Source organism: Leptonychotes weddellii, chromosome 1, assembly GCF_054177405.1.
Source record: "Leptonychotes weddellii isolate Sample4059 chromosome 1, ASM5417740v2, whole genome shotgun sequence".
Lineage (NCBI taxonomy): Eukaryota > Metazoa > Chordata > Mammalia > Carnivora > Phocidae > Leptonychotes > Leptonychotes weddellii.
Genome location: NC_138369.1, coordinates 112,783,451 through 112,802,989, shown reverse-complemented (window position 1 = coordinate 112,802,989; position 19,539 = coordinate 112,783,451). Strand labels below are relative to the sequence as shown.

At 37.1% G+C, this 19,539-nt stretch overlaps 1 protein-coding gene across 4 annotated transcripts in view; it reads left to right on the top strand.

The window, feature by feature from the left end:
• The window catches only part of TBL1XR1 (TBL1X/Y related 1), an 81,916-nt gene that overhangs the window by 25,802 nt on the left and 36,575 nt on the right, over positions 1-19,539 (top strand). For 2 of the 4 annotated variants that reach the window (XM_081829712.1, XM_081829707.1), the window contains one exon: positions 17,850-17,952. The exons of the other annotated variants lie outside the window; for them this stretch is intronic. In XM_081829712.1, the coding sequence (XP_081685838.1) occupies positions 17,895-17,952 (58 nt within the window). In that variant the 5' untranslated portion in view covers positions 17,850-17,894. The remainder of the gene's footprint in view (positions 1-17,849; positions 17,953-19,539) is intronic. 4 annotated transcript variants of the gene reach the window in all.

The following is a 19,539-nucleotide window of genomic DNA, read 5'->3' as shown; positions in this document are numbered from 1 at the left end:
AGAGAGAGAGAATGAGCACAAGCAGGGGGAGTGGCAGGCAGAGGCAGAGAGAGAAGCAGGCTCCCCACAGAGAAGGGGGAGCCCGATGTGGGGCTCGATCCCAGGACTCCGGGATCATGACCTGAGCCGAAGGCAGTCGCTTAACCAACTGAGCCACCCAGGCGCCCGGGCATCAGGATTTTTAAAAGCTCCCCAGGTTATTTAATGTGCAGTGTTTTTGAAGAACCACTGGGCGAACCTTCTAGCTTAGATATTCTCCCACCCCTCCCTACACATACAATTTTGTGTTCATTTAGCTTTTATTAGCCTGTAGATAATATACTCCCCTTCACCTCCACATCCCCTGCTATAAATTCATTTGTGCCTTGGTCTATTATGATTTTTTAAGAATTGCTGTATTTTATTCTTTGTTCTTGCCAGCCTGGCTAGACATGTGATTATATTCATCTTCATATATAAAAGATTATTTATAAAGTTGCTATAAGATGTCTATTTGTATTAAAACCAAATTTTAAAAATTTCTAAGTCATGCATATCTGCATTTGAAAGTTGAACTATATTTGTATTACCTAAGTTGCAAATGAATGAAAAATTAATCTGTATTCAAATAGACTTGCATTTCATGAAGTATACAAGTAGTATAATTATTCAAATCATTGTTGGCCATTCTACAAGATTGTATTGGGAATGATAAATTGAAGGACATGGAAACATCCACCTCCTCAAACATTGCTTTTTGGTTTTCAAGTCTTCCACTTTATATCACTTTTTTCACACTGATAGTTCACAAAGTAAATGACATTCAATAGCTATGGATGTATTCTGGGTTAGTAATTTCTTCATGGGAAGTTTTAAATTGTGAATATTTTTTGTTTTTTGTTTGGCCATGTGCTAGTCTACAAATAATACAGTAGTCCCCTCCTTATTTCTATATTTCTATAGTTTCTCTTTCCATGGTTTCAGTAACCTGTGGTCCACCACAGTCCAGCAGCCACATGATCCTTCTTCTGAGTGTTGTCAGAAGGTCTTGAGTAGCCTCACACTATGTCATGATGCCTACATCATTCCCTTAACTTCATCTCATCACCTAGCATTTGATCATCGCACATCATGGCTAGAAGGGTGATTACACTGCAATGAGATATTTGGAGAGAGAGACCACATTTACATAACTCTTAGTATAGCATATTGTTAGTAAGCAATCCTTACTGTGCCTAATTTATAAATTAGACTCTCTTATAAGTATGTATGCATAGGGGAAAACATAGTATCTCTAGGGTTCTTATCTGCTGTTTCAAGCATCTGCTAGGGGTCTTAGAATGCATCCCACTAGGATTAAGGGGGGGATACCTAAACAGTCCATTTTAGATCATCTGAACGGCCACTTTGGAACAAAGTAGCACTATTTGTGTTTATCTTAATCCTGTAGTTTACATTAAACATCAAACACCTTGGAATTGATAAAAAAAATTTTTATTTTCAAAGGCACTTAATATATTACTCAAATTTGAGAAACCGAGTTAAGGAGATGTATTTATGCCTTTGCTGTATATAAGTTTCTTGGAAAGCAGAACACTAAGCCATTATTATTCATTAACATTTTGTTATGTCAGATTGTTAAGCTTGTCATCCTGGCTTGAAGTGATTAAATGTGTTTGGTCGTGAGGGTTGAGGAATTCATGTAGAAACCCTAGAGTACAAGCACTGTTTGAGGAGGGCAGTGGGCTTGGTTGGTTTTAGAGTGTAGGGGTCAGAGGTGGGGTTCAGGGGAAGGTGGAAGAAGTTGTCAAGGCAGAGAGTTTCATTGGTAGAATAGGGGTAAGTATGGGTGTCCTGAGTAGGGGGACTAGTCCAGGGGAAAGGGATGAGAGGAGATTTTAGGGAGAGCTGTTTTTATGCAGCACTTCTGCCTAGGCCTAGGTTTCTCTACCTGGCAAAAGGGTGACAATGGCATGTGTTACAAGGACTTCAGAAAGAACGGAAGCGCTATTATTTTATGCTTTGAATTTCTTTTCATGTATTCACAGCAATTACTGATACAGTTAGTAACAGTGTGTGGACTACTTATTTGCCATGATTAAACACAGATGTGTCTCTACTCCCTAGCTTTTCTGTATTCCCTACATTTCCTGTTTTTTCTTTTGTGTCCTCAGAATGAAGAGGAACAGGTGTGGAAATTGTACCAGGTATAACCTGGAAATTGACCATAAAGAATTTCAAATTGGTTGCTCAAGTAGCCCCCTCTCTTTATTTCTCATGTTGCTAATAGATTATGTGATTGGAATGATTCTGTACTGCCAAAGTTTTACATGATTTGTTTCCATATATATGGAATAGAGGAGGCTGTCATTACCTAGTCTTGAATGTATTCCTTTTGGGAGATAAAGGCTACAAAACAGAGACCAGCTTCATTACAGAGTTATAGTCTCAGAAAATGTGTCATTTTTATTCCTCCATATTTTATTTAGTAGATTCCATATGTTTTGTCGAAAGTAGAACTTTTGCATGAGGGTGTTTATGGCTTCTTACGTACCTTTTTTGTTTATTGTAAATTTGCTGGATACCTATGTGTATTCCAACATGAACATAACAAATCAAACAAGGTTTATATCATGTTACAATCTGAACATTATTCATGGCTTAAGAGGTCTTTTTCTCAAAAAGATTGCCAAAAAAGATTAGCACTAATATTGCCAAGAAGGAATCAATTTTTATACCAGCAGATATATATTCTTCGTTTATGTTCTTGTTATGTTAATGACTCAGAGAACTTTTGTTATGTGTGTTATAGCTGTCAGTATTTGCTGCACCAGAAATTAAAACTATGGAATTTTGTTACCAGTGCATTTTAACATAACAAACCCATCTATAACATGTTAACACAAACAACATATTTTATGGGAAATAAATATTTTCCAAGAATTTCAAAAAAAATTTCATGAGAATGACATTGATTTACATTTTTGCAAATTTCTATTAATCCCTGGCTTACTGGAATATAGCTGGGTTCTCACATTTGCTTCTGCATTCACGTGTTAGGATATGTTGTTATAATCAAAATCTAGGAAAAATAAAATCTGGCCTTAAAAAGATGTATAATTAGTACTTTTCAAAATGAAAATAAAATTTTATTTTTCAAATGAATTTGAATATTTTCTTTGATACTACCAAATCTCAAGTAGGTAGTTTAATGATTAGTTACTATGCAAGATCTGAAATTGTATCTACGAACTTTTTGTACTATTACATTAAAATCCATTGGTCTCTCTTGAACTTAGAATAGTTCATTTCCTCATGCATAATTTTGTTTTGGTGTTTGGAAAAATATTCACTGAGTTGTGTAGATTTTCCATATGTTCATTATGCAGTATAAACAGTTATTAACATCACCGCTGATCTCGTCAGACAAGTTTTTGAGTATTGGGGAGCTCTTAAACTCATGGTGGCTGATAAATTTTCCAAATCCTAATTTTCTCCTAAAAGCTTAGGTTTTCGTCTGCCAACAAATATTGCTAGTTGTTTTCTTTAAAGTGACAGTTTCACTTTGTTTATTTTCAAGAAAATGTCTGCCAAATTCGCAGTCTCAAAAGCCATACTTTGTCAGTTGTTCTTTGAAGTAAAAATGGTGTTCCATGAAAAAAGTAGCTAGTTCAACTTGCAATTCAAATAATTGCACAGTGCTTTTCTTTGAGACAACCATCGTTTTTAGTACACAGCAGAAGTGCTTTATGTGTACTTAATGTTTTGTTATATAGGTTATTAAACAGATGTGTATTTGAAAGTTGAGATTTTAATAAAACTTAAGCATTTTTCCTGCTTTCAAGGAAATTCTTCAGTGAAGGATTTTTGTGGGTTTTGTTTTTGTTTTTTTTTGAGAGCATGATAGTGAAGAATAAAATGCCTGCTAAGATAGTAAGATGTAACCACCTTGATTTGCATTAGGGTATGAGCAGTTTTACTCACTACCATTTTGTAACATCAGTGTGTAAGTCAGGTCTGTGGAAAAGGCAAGTAATGTCTTAGTACTATAAAAATCATTTTTCCAGTTGACCCCTTAAAGTCTTGGAAACCCTGGGGGGTCTACATACCTCACTTTGAAACTTAATTTGCATACCAAAAAAACAATCAAACTTTGTTATGGGCAGGATAAAGGTAGCAAATCTAATTTTTAGTTTTGAGCACTTTGAACAGCATTAGCATTAAAGTACATTTACAATGAAATGGAAAGAAATATTTTTTAATAAGATGGTACTAAAAGTCTGTCTTTGCAGTTAGTCTGTAGCCTGACTGGGTCGAGTACTTACAAAGGATGGACGCTGCAGGGCCTCAGTGTGGTTATGGAGTGATGCACTTCATTTGTTCCTATGTGGGCTTTTTTGTTTGTTGGTTTTTGGGGGAAAAAAAAAATCTTACAGGACAGTACTGCCAACTGTTTTCTTTCACCCTGTGAAATTGACCTCGGACACTTTCATGGTGGATTTCCCCCAGTTTTCAGTAAAACTGCAAAGCCTATCTCCATTCATATCTGTCATCAATTTTTACTCCATTTTCTTTTGCCTTTTGTCTTCCCAGGTTTACTGGTAGCTGGCTTGTGGGGTGTGTGTGTTGGTACATGTGTGTACCAATCCGTTATCTGAGTATTAAACTTGGTTTAAGTTGTCTTCACTTGATTTGAACAAGCATTTATTGCCTATTGGGATGAATGTTGATCTCATCTTGTACTTTTTTTCCCCCATACTTGGACATTTGATATATATTAATCATACATTTTTACTAAGAGAACAATCTTCTGCACATTTTTTACTTTTGCTCTACCAGATAATTTGGCAAATATGGCCCATCCATGGACACTTGTTTTGATTCACTTAGGACTCAGTAGTCTTAGTTCTGTCTACTTAGTCCACCCCTCATCTTTTAAGAACCAGAGAATAGCTAGTCCTTGTCTGATAAACTATTGCATAAATACTATTATAAGTAGCATTTATTTATAATTCTGAATTCATTATACCTAGTACCTTCTTCTCTTTATTTGCCTGTAACAGCTCAGTTTTAAACCAAGTTTCCATTCATTCATGTGATTTCCTTTCATTTATTTGTTTTTTTTTAATAGATTTTTATTTATTTGACAGAGAGCGAGAGAGGGAACACAAGCAGGGGGAGTGGGAGAGGGAGAAGCAGGCTCCCTGCTGAGCAGGGAGCTCGATGCGGGGCTCGATCCAAGGACCCTGGGATCATGAGCTGAGCCAAAGGTAGACGCTTAATGACTGAGCCACCCAGGCGCCCCTGATTGTCCTTTTAAAGTTTAGCTATGTTCCAGTCTTTTATGTTCTCATTGCATGTCTGTTCCAAAGCTAGAATAGTTAGTTTGTTTTAATTGGGAAAATTTTGTTAACTTTCTTATACTGGTTCCCATTCAGACAAACTCCAGGCTTTTCTTGCTAGTGGGAGGGAACTAGCTTCTTGATTTTCATTTCCATACCTGACTTTTCTTTCCCAGACTGACAGTGGTTTGCCTTAAGTCTTATGACTGATTACTGCTCAATAATTGAAAAAGATGTACCAAAAATAAGGCCTGTCAGGGTGCCTGGCTAGATCAGTTGGTAGAGTGTGTGACTCTTGATCTTAGGGTTGTGAGTTCAAGCCCCACGTTGGGTGTAGAGATTACTTAAAAATAAAATTAAAAAAATATATATGGCCTATCTTCTGTTCCCTTAGTGTTTTAATTTCTTGTCCTCTTCATCTCTCTGTCAATATACCTTGGCTATAATTTATTTAATCATTCAACATGTATTTATTGAGTCCATCTTGGAGTCGTGTAGTTTTATCTTTTAAAGGGATGTTAGAATTCTGACATCTGTATAAACCACCTCTCGTGTGTGTGGCAAGTTGAAGTCCACATCGATGGACTATGAGGCAGTTCATCAGAGACCTTTTGGGTATAAAAAGAAATGGGCCTGTAGTTTTAATGTCCGTTTAACTTAAATCAGGGTTGACTCATCACATAATGGATGCTTTTTTACTGTTCTCTGTCCTCTTGAGAGCTTTGCCTAGACTTAATATCGCTTAATTGGGATTCAAAATTAGTGTTCCCTGTCGTCAAATCAGTGGCAAATGTTCTGTTAAAAAGAATGTTCTGTAAAAACCATTCTGTGTTTTGTAAAAAACCCAAGATGTTGTGGGTTGTACAAAAATAGGTGATGGGTTGGATTTGACATACAAACCATAGTTTTTAGACCCCTGGTGTAGATCACAGTTGAAATAAATGATTGACATTAGAAATCTCAATTACTAATGAATAATTGGTTTGATATACCATTTGCCTAAGTCTTTATATATGTCAGTGTTATAAAAGATAGTTGGTCCTATTAAGCATCATGCATAATACTTAAATGTTTCTTAGTGAATTTGTTTCCCCTTTCCCAGATTCCTGGAGATGTCCATCTGAGATCTGACAGTCTTTAAAAATTTGTTAAAAATGCTTTATTAAAAATAACTGCGTGATCTGGTGACTCTGCTGGCTTGTAAGATTCATGCATAATACCCTATGTACTTGTACTGACTCTAGTCATTGAAGTTTAGAAGTGAAAGAGACCATCTAATGTTTCCTCATTTTATAGACGAGGAAACAAAGGCCCAGAAGATTCAAATCTTTTATCTAAAATTATATAGGCTATCTGAGATCTTATTTCCTTGACATGTTATCTTTAATTTGTATCTGAGAGCTCTGGATTCCAATGAAACCAAGAAAGAAAAAAAGTAATTTAGGAGTTTATCCCTTCTAAGTTATTATCACCATACTTTAATTTCTTTTTTTTTTTTAAGATTTTATTTATTTATTTGACAGAGAGAGACACAGCGAGAGAGGGAACACAAGCAGGGGGAGTGGGAGAGGGAGAAGCAGGCTTCCCGCTGAGCCGGGAGCCCGATGCGGGGCTCGATCCCAGGACCCTGGGATCACGACCTGAGCCGAAGGCAGACGGTTAACGACTGAGCCACCCAGGCGCCCCCATACTTTAATTTCTTAAGAGTCATCAGCTTTGGAACTTAAGTGACCATTAATCTGATAAGGAAAACCAGCAACAAGAACCAAAAGAAAAAATGTTCATAGCACAAAAATTGCCTATAACTATTAACAGAAGAAGAAATTAGCCTTTTACACTCTTAGAAAAATTACTGGAAGGTGCTTGTGTGCCAAAATTAGAAGGTAAAATGCCATCACCTGCTAATTTCCCTTCACAAACTATCTTGTTCACCTTTTTAAAAAATTTAAGCTACATTTGTTTCTCTTGAGGATGCTATAGACTTTTTACTAGCACTTTATATTCAGATTATTAAAAATGCCCTCCCCCTCAAGAGAAAAGAACTTACATAAATCAAACGAAATACAGAGCTTATTTTAAAAGGCTGTTTTCTCCTTTTTGGTGGGAATGCAAATTGGTGCAACCACTGTGGAAAATAGTGTGAAGGTTCCTCAAAAAAAAAAAAAAAAAAAAAAACCCTATGATCCAGTAATTCCAGTATAGGTGTTTTGCTCAAGGAAAACAAAAACACTAATTTGAAAATACATATGCACCCCTATGTTCTAGCAGCATTATTTACAATAGCCAAGATATGGAAGCAGCCCACGTGTCCATTGACAGATGAATGGATAAAGAAGAAGAGATAGTAGACTATTACACGGCCATAAAAAAATGAGACCCTGTTATTTGCAACCACATGGGTGGACCTAGAGGATATGCTAAGTGAAATAGGTCAGAGAAAGACAACATCTGATTCCATTCATATGTAGAATTTAAGAACAAAACAAATGAACAAACAAGACAGATTTTTTTTTAAGATTTATTTATTTTAGGGTGCAAGCGAACAAGGCGGGGCAGAGGGAGAAAATCTCAAGCAGACTCCCCATTGAGTGGGAGATCGACATGGGGCTCGATCTCATGACCCTGAAACCATGACCTGAGCCAAAATCAAGAGTAGGATGCTTACCTGACTGAGTTAAGTGCCCCAAACAACAGATTCTTAAATACAGAGAACAAACTGATGGTTATTAGGCAGGAGGTGGGTGGGGGGATGGGTAAAATAGGTGAGCAGGATTAAGAGTACAATTGGGGTGATGAGCACTGAGTAATGTTCAGAATTGTTGAATCATATTGTATATGTGAAACTAATACAACACTGTATGTTAATTATACTTAAGTTTATAAAAGGATATATTCTCCTTTTTAATAATGTGAGTAAAATTTATCTCATGAGATTGGGTCTTTAAAAATATAGTTTAAACTTAACATTTATCCTGATGTGATAGTGGTAGAATTTTTGTGTTATGGAAACATACTTCTTTGCCTTTCTTTGGACTTAGTATCACAGGAAGCTTTAAAAAGATACCGTTAAAGTGTTTGACAAACTGTAGTTGTAGTTCAGGGTTAATTCATAAACACGTGTATAGGCTGTTTGCCATTGCTGCTTTAAGAAATCAGCCAGATAATTTGATTTTGTTGTACTGGGTTTTGTTTTTGTTTTAGTTTGTTTAGTATTATATTAAAATAGGCTGAAGTGTTTCATTTAGAACTTGGTGTTTTGTTTTGTTTTTTTCTTGATTATCTGTTTCTAAATCCTAATGTTGCACTTTCTAGTTTACAAAAGTAGTTTGGTAAACATGATTTCATTTAGTCTAATAAAATTTTGTGAAACCTTATAAGATTTAGCAAGGCAAAAGTTGAGAATGTATTTTATATATATTTTAAGCTGTGTTACAAATGACTTTCAAAGCTAGATCTTAAGATACCTTCCTTCATTGTACCATATTTTATACATACAGCAGTGTTATTGCTTAACATTTGTAGGATTATAATTATTTTTAATGAGGCAGGAAATTAAGGGTAATGCATTTTTCAGGGCTATTCCTGAGAGTGTTTCATGGTGGGAAGGAGGGGGCAGTTCAAGGAGAAGGGGCATTGTGGTGCAGATGATTATAAAATGTTATTAATGTATCCTGTTAATCTCATTGTCTTTGAACAGGATGGGTTCCTGAAAATAGAGGCAAATTTTCAGAAAGGCAGATCCTAGCAATTGTGAATTTAACATCAATGATTTTTAAAGGCTTCAGATGAATGATCAGAGTTTTTAAGAATTGGTGGTGATGGATATATATCCGTTTGCTAGGTCTGCCATAACAAAATCCATAGACGAGGTGGCTTAAACAACAGATAATTTATTTTCTCATAGTTCTGGATGTTGGAATTTGAAGATCAAGGTGTCAGCAGGATAAATTACTTTATAAGGCCTCTCTCCTTGGCTTGCAGATAGCTACTTTCTTTCTCACTATGACCTCACGTGATCTTTTCTCTGTGTATATGCATCCCTGGTGTCTCTCCCTCCTAATATAAGGACACCTGTCATACTGGGTTAGGGTCCACCGTAATGGCCTCAGTTTACCTCTTTAAAGACCCTATTTCCCAAATAAAGTCTCATTGTGAGGTACTAGAGGGTTTAGGTCTTCAACATATGAATTCTACGGACAGTTCAGCTCATAAGATGGTAGTAAAGCACCATGACTTTGCTAATGAGTAAATTGATTTAATTTCTCTCCTCTTTCTCATTTCCCTCCCCCCCCCACACTTTGTTTTTTGTTTTTGTTTGTTTTTTTAGTTATGATAATGTATTTTTGCAGTGTGTTTTGGTTTTAGCAAGACAATTTGACAAGAGTTTCCTAGGATAACTCAGGGGGTAATATGGCAGCATGATTTTACTTTGCTGAAATAAACTATTTATCTCCTTTGCTCCATAGCAGGTTGAGAACTCAAACCCAGCAAAGTAATTTTGATACATGATTCTGTGTGAGGCTAGAAGCTGCTGCTTAGCAGGGTGTTGGTGTCGTCTGTGACTGCAGTGGCTGGCTGACCACCTAGGGCTGCCATTCACAGCATAGTCTGTTTAAGCTGAGCGCCGACAGCCTGCACTGTACGTGAGGCCTTGGCAATATGTGTCACATCTTGGAATTAGCAATTTTGTAGGACCTTCTAGTGCTAAGAATTTTCATTCTTCATAGCCATTAAATTATTTTATTCTTTTATGTTATATGTTATACATTCCATACTATTTTCCATGTGTTTTTTTTTTCTGTACTGAGGAAAGTTTAGTATTTTAATAACCTTTCTAAATACATATATAGAAGTGCTGTTCTCATATGACATTAAAATGAGGAAGTTAATACTGAAGAGGAAATTAAATAATGTGTAGAGTGCTTCGCTCCATACATAGCACGTAGGAATTTCTCAGTAATTGCGAATATTCTTGTGCTTCATTTTCCTTAACACTCAAATGAATGAGAAGCAGTGTGCACACACATAGGAGCAGAGGTAACTTGGTACACTTCAGACATTTGAATTAAAAGGAAGATGCTCTTCCAACACTGTGCCTATTACAGAAACCTGTAAGCCACTGGGATTTTACATCCTCTGCTTACCTATTCCCTCAGCCTTAAGGTTTATGGTTTCATAATTTTCTGTATTTTTTCTTATCCAAGTTAGTATTGTTTTCTTCACAGTAACCTGTAAGTCACAAGGTCTGGCCCTGGTCTACTTCATTTAGCTTTTGTTTAGCCACATCTCCAGCACCATGTCATAGTGCCTGGTGCACTGGAAGTGTTCACCCCAAGTTTTGACTTAGTAGTGCTTTAGTGCATTTTTCCCCTCTTAGGTTTTGTTAATTGCATGACCACTGTAGTGTTTTTTCACTTATCACTACCCCACTGCCACAGCTGTATCTCATCTGCATTTGTTTGGATTTGGTTTATCACCCCAAAATAATAGATGTAACTTAGGAAAAATCTGTTCCTGTAGGGAAACAGAATCAGAGGTACCACTTTCCGTAAGACATGAGCTGTAATATTTTAACCACTCCGGAGCATTTCTGCTGGAACGTCCTCTGTTTTATCTCTAAATCAGCACATATAAAGTGTGACTCTCCAGAGGGCTGTGCTCTCTAGGCACCCCATTTTTATGGGTAATTCTTCATGCTTTCTAATCTGGAAACAATTCGAAAAAATGTGACTTTTGCCCCCTCTTTTTTTATTTCTTCAGATATAATCTATCGCTAATTTTAGTCATTTTCTTGTTTTAAAACATCTCTTGGATAATTCCCCCTATTTGTCTGCCTTTTTTTGGTTGCAACTGAAAAGTCTCAAATTGGGTTAGACAATAAAATTAATTTTTGACTTCTTTAACTGAATTAGAGCGATAAATTAGTTTCTGATAGTACTTAATCCAGTTGCTTAATAGATAACTTGATGTCATTAATAACATAGTTATTAATGTCTCTCTTCTCTGGTGTCCTTCTCTCTTTCTCATCTCTGCTCTAATGTCTGTGATGGTACATAGTGTCTTTGTTATCTGCCCCCTCCTCTCTGAAAGGAGGAGGTTGTCTTTCCTAGAAACCAGCAAATGTCTTTTAGCATTTCATTTACCAGGAGTGATTGAGGTGGGGCAGAGGGAGTGTGATGTGTATATGTGGGGGTGGGTGTCAGCCCTAAGCTGAAGATACAAAATATGCTGGTTGACTTAAGCAATTAAGTAAGCGCCTTCCTTTGGACCGGGAGGTCCATCTCATTTAAACCACAGGGTTGGGAATGGAGTAGTTCTCCAGATGGAAAGCAGGAATAGTGGTGTCTTTTGTCAGACTGTGGCAGTGGAGGCTGCAAGAGGCAAGCCACAGTTTTCTCCATCTTCTTGATTATAGTCACGCAGCAGTTCTCAGCTGCTGAGATCCAGAGAAGCCTAACGTATCCTTCCTTCTAGATGATCTCCCAACACCATACCATCCCCAACATAACAAGTACCTTGAGCACCTATGGGTCATTAATATTTATTTGGAAAGGTAACTCAATGTCCAAGTTACCTTGGATGTACAGTTGTACAGAATGTACAGTTACCTGCCAATATAAAACAGTTCTTTGAAAAAAAAAAAAAGATTTATATATTTATTTGAGAGAGGGAGCGCGCGCGCGCCCGCGTATATGTATGTGAGAATGAGGGAGTCGGGGGAGGGACAGAGGGAGAGAATCTCTAAGCAGACTCCCCGCTGAGCATGGAGCCCAGTGTGGGTCTCCCATCTCACGACCCATGAGATCATGACCTGAGCTGAAACCAGGAGTCAAACGCTTAACTGACTGAGCTACTCAGGTACCCCAAAACAATTCTTTTTTTTTTTTTTAAGATTTTATTTATTTGACAGAGAGAGAGACAGCGAGAGAGGGAACACAAGCAGGGGGAGTGGGAGAGGAAGAGGCAGGCTCCCCGCTGAGCAGGGAGCCCGATGTGGGGCTCGATCCCAGGACCCTGGGACCATGACCTGAGCCGAAGGCAGACGCTTAACGACTGAGCCACCCAGGCACCCCAACAATTCTTATTTTTAACATCAAAGTTCTTTTAGCAGCTTTTAATATTGTTGCTCTTTTTTCATCTTTTGAATAAACAACTGTGGCAGATATTTGTAGTTGTATTTACAGATGTATTTTCTGTTTTGTCACAAATTTGATAATGAATATTTTTAAATCTTTATTAGTGTTATGGCCAGAATGTTTTTATGTTTATTATTCATGAAATTGAACATTTTCCTAATGTTTCAGCTAGAGAGGCCGTCATCAGTTGGTTTGCTCTGTTGAGTGGACCCAATCTGTTGGTATTCAGTAAGAATCAGAATAGCCATGGGAGGGAAGGGTAAGAGGAACAGACAAAAATGGGTGAAGGAGAGTGGGAGGCACAAACTTCCAGTTATGGAATTAGTAAGTCGCAAGGTTAGAAGGTACAACATAAGGAGTAGAGCCAGCAGTATTGTAATACATCGTATGGTGACGGATAGTAGCCATACTTGTGAGCGTAGTATGATGTACACCATGTTATACACCTGAAACCAACGTAACATTATGTGTCAGCAACACTTCAATTTATTAAAAAAAAGTCAGAATAACCATTTATTCCCTTTGGTCCAGTTATTTACTTGTAGAGACTATTCCTGATTCTGAGAACTATTTATTATTGCACACCTACCAAAAAGAAATGAAAGAAAAACAACTTTAAGCTTAAATATCCTGATGGCAGTCTTAGAGGAAGGAAGGTTTAGGATCATCCAAATAGTTGAGCAACTCAAAAATTAAACTAGTATGTCTGTTATGAGATAATATGCCACCACTGTACATTGTGGAAGATAAAGTAATTTCAATTAAACATTTGATTTTGGATCATGCAAAGGGTTTCCAGATCTCCTTATAATGTGTTGTAGGCAGGACTGGTTTTATTTCTATCCATAACTTTCCCTGTCTTTTCATTCTTTTAAATTTAAAATGATGTATACAGGTTTATAGTTGGGTGCTGGCTTGCTCCAGGAATGGACTCAGAAAAGAATATATCTTTTTCCTAGGAGAAGCTAGGAGATGATTAAATTTGTGGGGCAGTTATTGTTCAGTGTGTGTTGCTGAACTCAGTTTTGTGATGCTGAAAGTGCTGTACGTACTCAGTTGAATGAATTCTAGCTAACTTGTCTCAGCAGTCCTGTTTTTTGTAGTAGTTGTTAAATTATTGTCTATAATGTCTTGAAGTAAAATATTTCATACTGAACATTTAAAATATTAAGTGTACTTTTAATATAAACACTTGGCTAAATATTAGTTAAGACTAGTTTTTATATTTACTTTTGACGAATATAGCTATGGATCTGAATTAAGTAACTGATTGCCTGTAACTGATAGGTATTTTGAATAAAAGCTCTTACGAGTTTATAGGCTATTCTGAGAGCTAGGATGGAAAAGTACAAAGGCATTTAATTTTTTTCTTTTTTTAGAACTCAGTCATTTACTATTTAAGGATAAATAAGTATGATGAGGCAGAACATACAAAAAATTGCTTTGGGGGGGTAATGTGGGTGGCTCAGTCAGTTAAGCATCCGACTGTTGGTTTTCGGCTCAGGTCATGATCTCAGGGTCATGAGATCAAGCCTCCTCTTCAGGCTCTGTGCTGGGCATGGAGCCTGCTTAAGTAATTCTTTCTCTCCCTTTGCCCTTCCCCCCCCCCCCCAAAAATTGCTTTGTGACTTTAGAAGCATTATTTATTTTGAATGTCTTGTTTATTTAATAGTCCATCTGCTCCTTGAGGGGCAGGACTTATTTTACCCATGATAACCTCAGCAGGTCTGACACCAGGATGGTATAGGATAGAGATTGGATGAATGTCTCGCTGCTGTTTTGTGATCTTGTTTGAAAATAGTTGTACTGAAAGGTACCACAGTGGCAGAGATGCAGGGGTAAGACTTCTTGTATACCCTCTGAAAATGAATGATGTCTAGTATCTGAATGTCTGGTCTTCACCTGGGACAGATGAAGAGTCCATCACATTACGGAGGACCCACCTTAGCTGTGTAAGCTAACAGACCAAAATGGAGCAGTTCCACAAAGCCACAGTGAGTCCACTAAGGAGGTAGTCTAATTTCACTCTTTGGCACACAGGCTTTTAAGGTGTTTTGAAAGTGAAGACTGACTTTTTCAGGCAAGGAGTGTCTTAGTGTTTTCTTTTCATCGTCCAGTGTCCTGTTCTTTTCAGGTGTCTTTTTGAAATTAGAATTTTAAAAGGGTCATACTCCAGAATTAAGTGTCTTTGAAAGTGGATAAACTCGAATCTTTGTAGACTCTATGTAGTTTTATTGCAACTGGGACTGAAACCTCTAGTACAGATTGCATTAAATTTACAAATCTTTTTTCTTTAGTGCTACCTTTGTATGTTTCTCTTCACTAACTGAACTCTGCAAGGCATGGGCCAACCTTATTTCATCTGTCTATTCCTACTCTCAGCATAGAGATTTGTCTGCCTTAGCAACACACGTGGGCAACAATAAGGTTCTTTCTAGGAATGTAGGAGCTAACTGAAGTAGGGCTACAGGTGGAATAATACTTTTAAATTTGAACAGTTTACCCCTTTCCCTTAAAAAATGTTACTCTTGATTCCAGAAATTGATATAATGCTGTGATCAGTGGAATAAAAAAAATTGCAATTTGAACAGATAAGAACTTTTCTGCTCTACTTGTTGGGCATTTTTTGTGATGATTTTTTAAAAAATGTACCAGCAATATGTATTTATTATAAGAACATTTATAGACAATAACTTCCGTCATTTTGGTTTGTATTTTTCTTTGCCCTGGAATGTATTAGGTAATGCTGAAGCATCACTGATCACCGCTTTAAGTTGAGACATTGATGGCCTTAGCTTATCAGAACCAAGCATTGTTAAAAACCTATGCATCTTAGGTACTTCAGCGCCAGTGTTTGAATGTTGAACTGAATGGTATATTAGAGGGAAAAAAAAGACTTAACTCTGTTTTCTTTGTCAGTCTGTTTCACTTGGAGTTCACCTAGCACATCTCATTTTGGGAAATCCTGTTAATAAAATAGTGACGAATTGTTCCCCCTATGAACTGATATCCATGATTGGTCAAATTATGATTTAATTTCTTATAATTCTACAATGGTGTGGGATTAGGTTTGTTTTGTTTCTTTTTGAGAGAGAGCGCGCACATGTGAGAATGGGGCAGGTAGAGAGAGAGAGAGAGAGAATCCCAGGCAGGCTCCACGCCCAGTGGAACCTGACCTGTGAGGCTCATTCTCATGACCCTGAGATCATGACCTGAGCCAAAATCAAGAGTCAGCGCTTAACCGACTGAGCCACCTAAGCGCCCCACTTGTTTTGTTTTTTTAAAATCATTCAGTTCAACAGGCTTTCAAAATTGACTATGATTAATATCTACTGTGTGTGCCAGACACATTGCTACACATTACTGTGGGTCAGGATAAAATTGAGCAAGATATCCTCCAAAACATGAATCACCTAATGTACCATAGTAGTAGGTTCTAGACAAGATGTCCTGAGCCAAAATCATCAAAAGAGTATTTACCTTTATCATTCCGAACATTCAGGTTATTAATTGTACTCCCTGAGTTAATTTTATGGGAGAGTACCTTTTTCTTTCTATGAAGATAATTGTTACTCTTCTTTGTGGTTATGCATTTCCTTAAGTGGAAGTACTGCTGATCCAGATTCCTCAGAGAACCTTCGGTTCTCCTCATTCCTGTGTCCAGCTGGTCGCACTTTGGAACCCCTGTACTTCTCTCCCCGACTTCAGTGCCACACCCCAGGTTTTCTTCGTCCATTAGGTCCCTGCAACATCCTGCTACCTCAGCTGTTACTCCAGTCCATTTTCTGTCCAGTCTCTTCTACATATCAGAGCCAGGATGGTCTTTATACAGTGTCGGTCTGGTCATTCTGCTACCTGCTTAAAACCTGTCAGTATATTTTCTCTAAGTGATGCTGTCAAGGCCCTGCAGAACAGGGTTTTTGTGTTGTGAGCCTTACTTCCATGTTTTGTTTCTCTTTCTTCATCCAGCCTTTCCACTATTACTGCTCACTGGATGCCTTCCCTCCCTGCCTTCCTCCTACAGTCGTTTGTGTTCTCCCTCTCCTCCTCCATCCTTCCAGGTCTAAACACCAGTGATACTTTCTTCAAGATGTATTCCCAGACTACTAAATTTGGTTAGGGTTTCCTCTGTGTGAGTCATTGGAAAATTGTTATTACTTCCTTGTTTGTCTTTGTTCTTCTCTATGACAGAAGCTTGATGTGCTTAGTCACCACTTTTTCCACAACTTAGGGCAGGAGCAGTTCCCCTCACACAGTAGCCTACTCAGGTGTTTGTTAACAGTTTGTGACTTTTAAATATCCCGTGAACTGTGCATCATAAAGAGACCAATGATGTAGCAGGACAGTGAACACAGGCACATAATGTTAGATAGCCCTTTACTGAATGATGTCAGTCTATACTTTTAAAAAAGGGACCAAGAAAGTACACAGTCTGTGGATCAGATCTGGCCCACTAGCCTTGTATAAGGACCACAAGCTAAGAAAGGTGGTGGTGGTGTTTTTAAGTGCTTGAAAAGAAGTCCAAAGAGAAATATTTTATGATCCAACTTAATCATATGAAATCCAAATTTCAGCATCCATAAATAAAATTTTATTGGAACATGGCCAGACTCATTTGTCTGCATCTTGTTTGTTGCTGCTTTTGTGCTACAACCATAGAGTTGAGTGGTTTTAACAGAAACTGTGTATGGGTGGCAAAGCCTAACATACTTACTGCCTGACTCTATACAAAAAATGTTTGCTGACTTCTTTTTTAAATAATTTCTGTGACATGAGAACAGATAAGTATAATGAGAGCATATTTAAGTTAGGTCTCCGTTTCCTTTTCTCCCTCCCTCTAAATTCAGGATTTAAGTATGTCCGGTAGGAGAATATCATTTGGGTTTTGAAAACCGTATTCCCACCTCTCTGCTTTACATGTAGCTAGATCTTTTTGAAACTTGAACATTGCAGATTAGATGTTGAGAAAACAGAGACTTCAAATCCTCTCAAATTATGTAGATAAAACCAGTGTAGATGGCTCATCCCTTACCCAGTGGTCTAAAATCATTCTTTTCCTAAATAAATAATATTCTGATTCCTAAAGTGTACTTTTTTTTTTTTTTTTTACAATTAAGGAGAAAAAGGAAACAACTTTTTATGCTATTTGATATAGTCATATAAAATACGATGCTAAAGGCCTTTTATAAATTTTGAATCCTTTTTGCAAATATGTTATCTTGCAGAAAAATAGACCAGCCATGTTTTGGTTATATAATCTATCATTAGGCTATATAGAACCTTCATTTTACATCATTTATAATAAAATCAAATGGTTTTTACAACATTGTTTACATTTTGTTTAAAAATATTTTATTGAGAAAATACTTAATTAACTTTGTTTTATTTTTAGGGTTATATCCTGTGTTGTGACCTCATGGTTTAAGTGGGAATAAAGATGAGTATAAGCAGTGATGAGGTCAACTTCTTGGTATATAGATACTTGCAAGAGTCAGGTGAGTACTTTCATAAAGTAAATAGGCCTCAAATTATTTTAATATTCTCAAAATAACCTTTCATGCATTTGAAATTTGTATCAGTCCAAACTGTTGAACTTTGTATGTTTCCTTAATGTCTGGACTGCCATTTTAAAGCTATGTGTTACTGCATGGTTTAACTCTCTGACTCTTTCAAATATGTTGGAATCATCTCAGGCAAATATTTGTTAACAAGTGGTTTGGCTTTCAGTGTTCAAAGACCATTTTTTATAAGTTGTTATGAAATGAGATTGCACACGGTCAGTAGGAACATATAAACTTTCAGATAGCACCAATTTGATAATGTATATTCAGAATCCTCAGCTAAATGTTATTGAAACTAAATTAGCTATGTTTTTTCAGAATGTTTTCATAATCATTACCCCTATCAATTTAGTTTATCCTTGACCTGAATTCTTACTAATATGTTTATTGGCGGTGATTAATAAATTAAATCATTGGAGGTCATTTGTAATAAATATTAAGTAAATCAGTGTTCATTTTTAAACAGATTAAGAGGTGTGCTAAAACAGAAGGAAAACTACAAGGGAAAATGTGGGATGGGTTAAGCAGGAAAATGTAAAAGTAGAAACTTGAGTTGGATGGGGCACAGGACCTGCGAAAGATTGACAGCACTGGCGAGTGCAGCTTATTAGCATGATATGGAGCCATTTGGAAGTTGAAAATAAGCTGGAGAGGTTGAATTTTAGAAATCATAACTTAAAGTTGGGACGTTGTAGTAGTAAGGTGAGGCATAGTGTATGTGTAAAAGGCTAACTGTGGTGGGCGCATGTGAGGGAGGACAGAAGGCCGGGAGCAGGAATTGAGCCCTCAGTTTTGATTTTGAAACGATATTCTTCTGATAGGGCTTAGTCATTGTCCTCTCCTATGCAGGGAGTGCAAACATGGCCTTAGATCTTAGATGCCCCTGCTCGCTGAGCTGTTGCTATCTTCACTCCAGTTCTGGGGGTTTCCTATTCCCAGGCACCATCACTGCTTCTCTCTGGCCTGAAACAGCTGAGAAAATGATGTCTAATGAGGGCAGAAAGGGAGAAAGAAAAGAAACGAAAAGTAACCAACTAAGGCAGAATAATTTGTTCTGAAGCTTCGAAATGAATAGATCTTGTTTTGTTTTTTCCTTTTTCAACTAGTCAACTGGTATTGAAGGCAGTTCCTGAGACAATATCCATTGAATATTTTGAGCAAGATTAAAATGATTAATGAAGTGGAGAAAGTAGTGACCTGACCTTGTGATTATTACATATATAAGACAGATGCACATGCCTTGATATTGTTACTTGGTAACTTTGGCCAAAATTGAAAGAATTGTTGGGTCAAAACAAACTCCTGCTTTCTATGCCTTTGAAACTGACCACCATTTAAGCCAGAGCTTTGAGACCTGGGACACTAAAGTAGAAAACGTTGTGAAGGGCCAATAGATGAGAAATGTATGTAATGGCTTGTAGGTGTATTGTAAAGGCAACCGCTTAGGTTGAATCATAAGAAACTGCTGTTTCTGGAGATAAGAAACAGTTGGAATAGCTCAGCAGCATCCTGTAGTTCAGC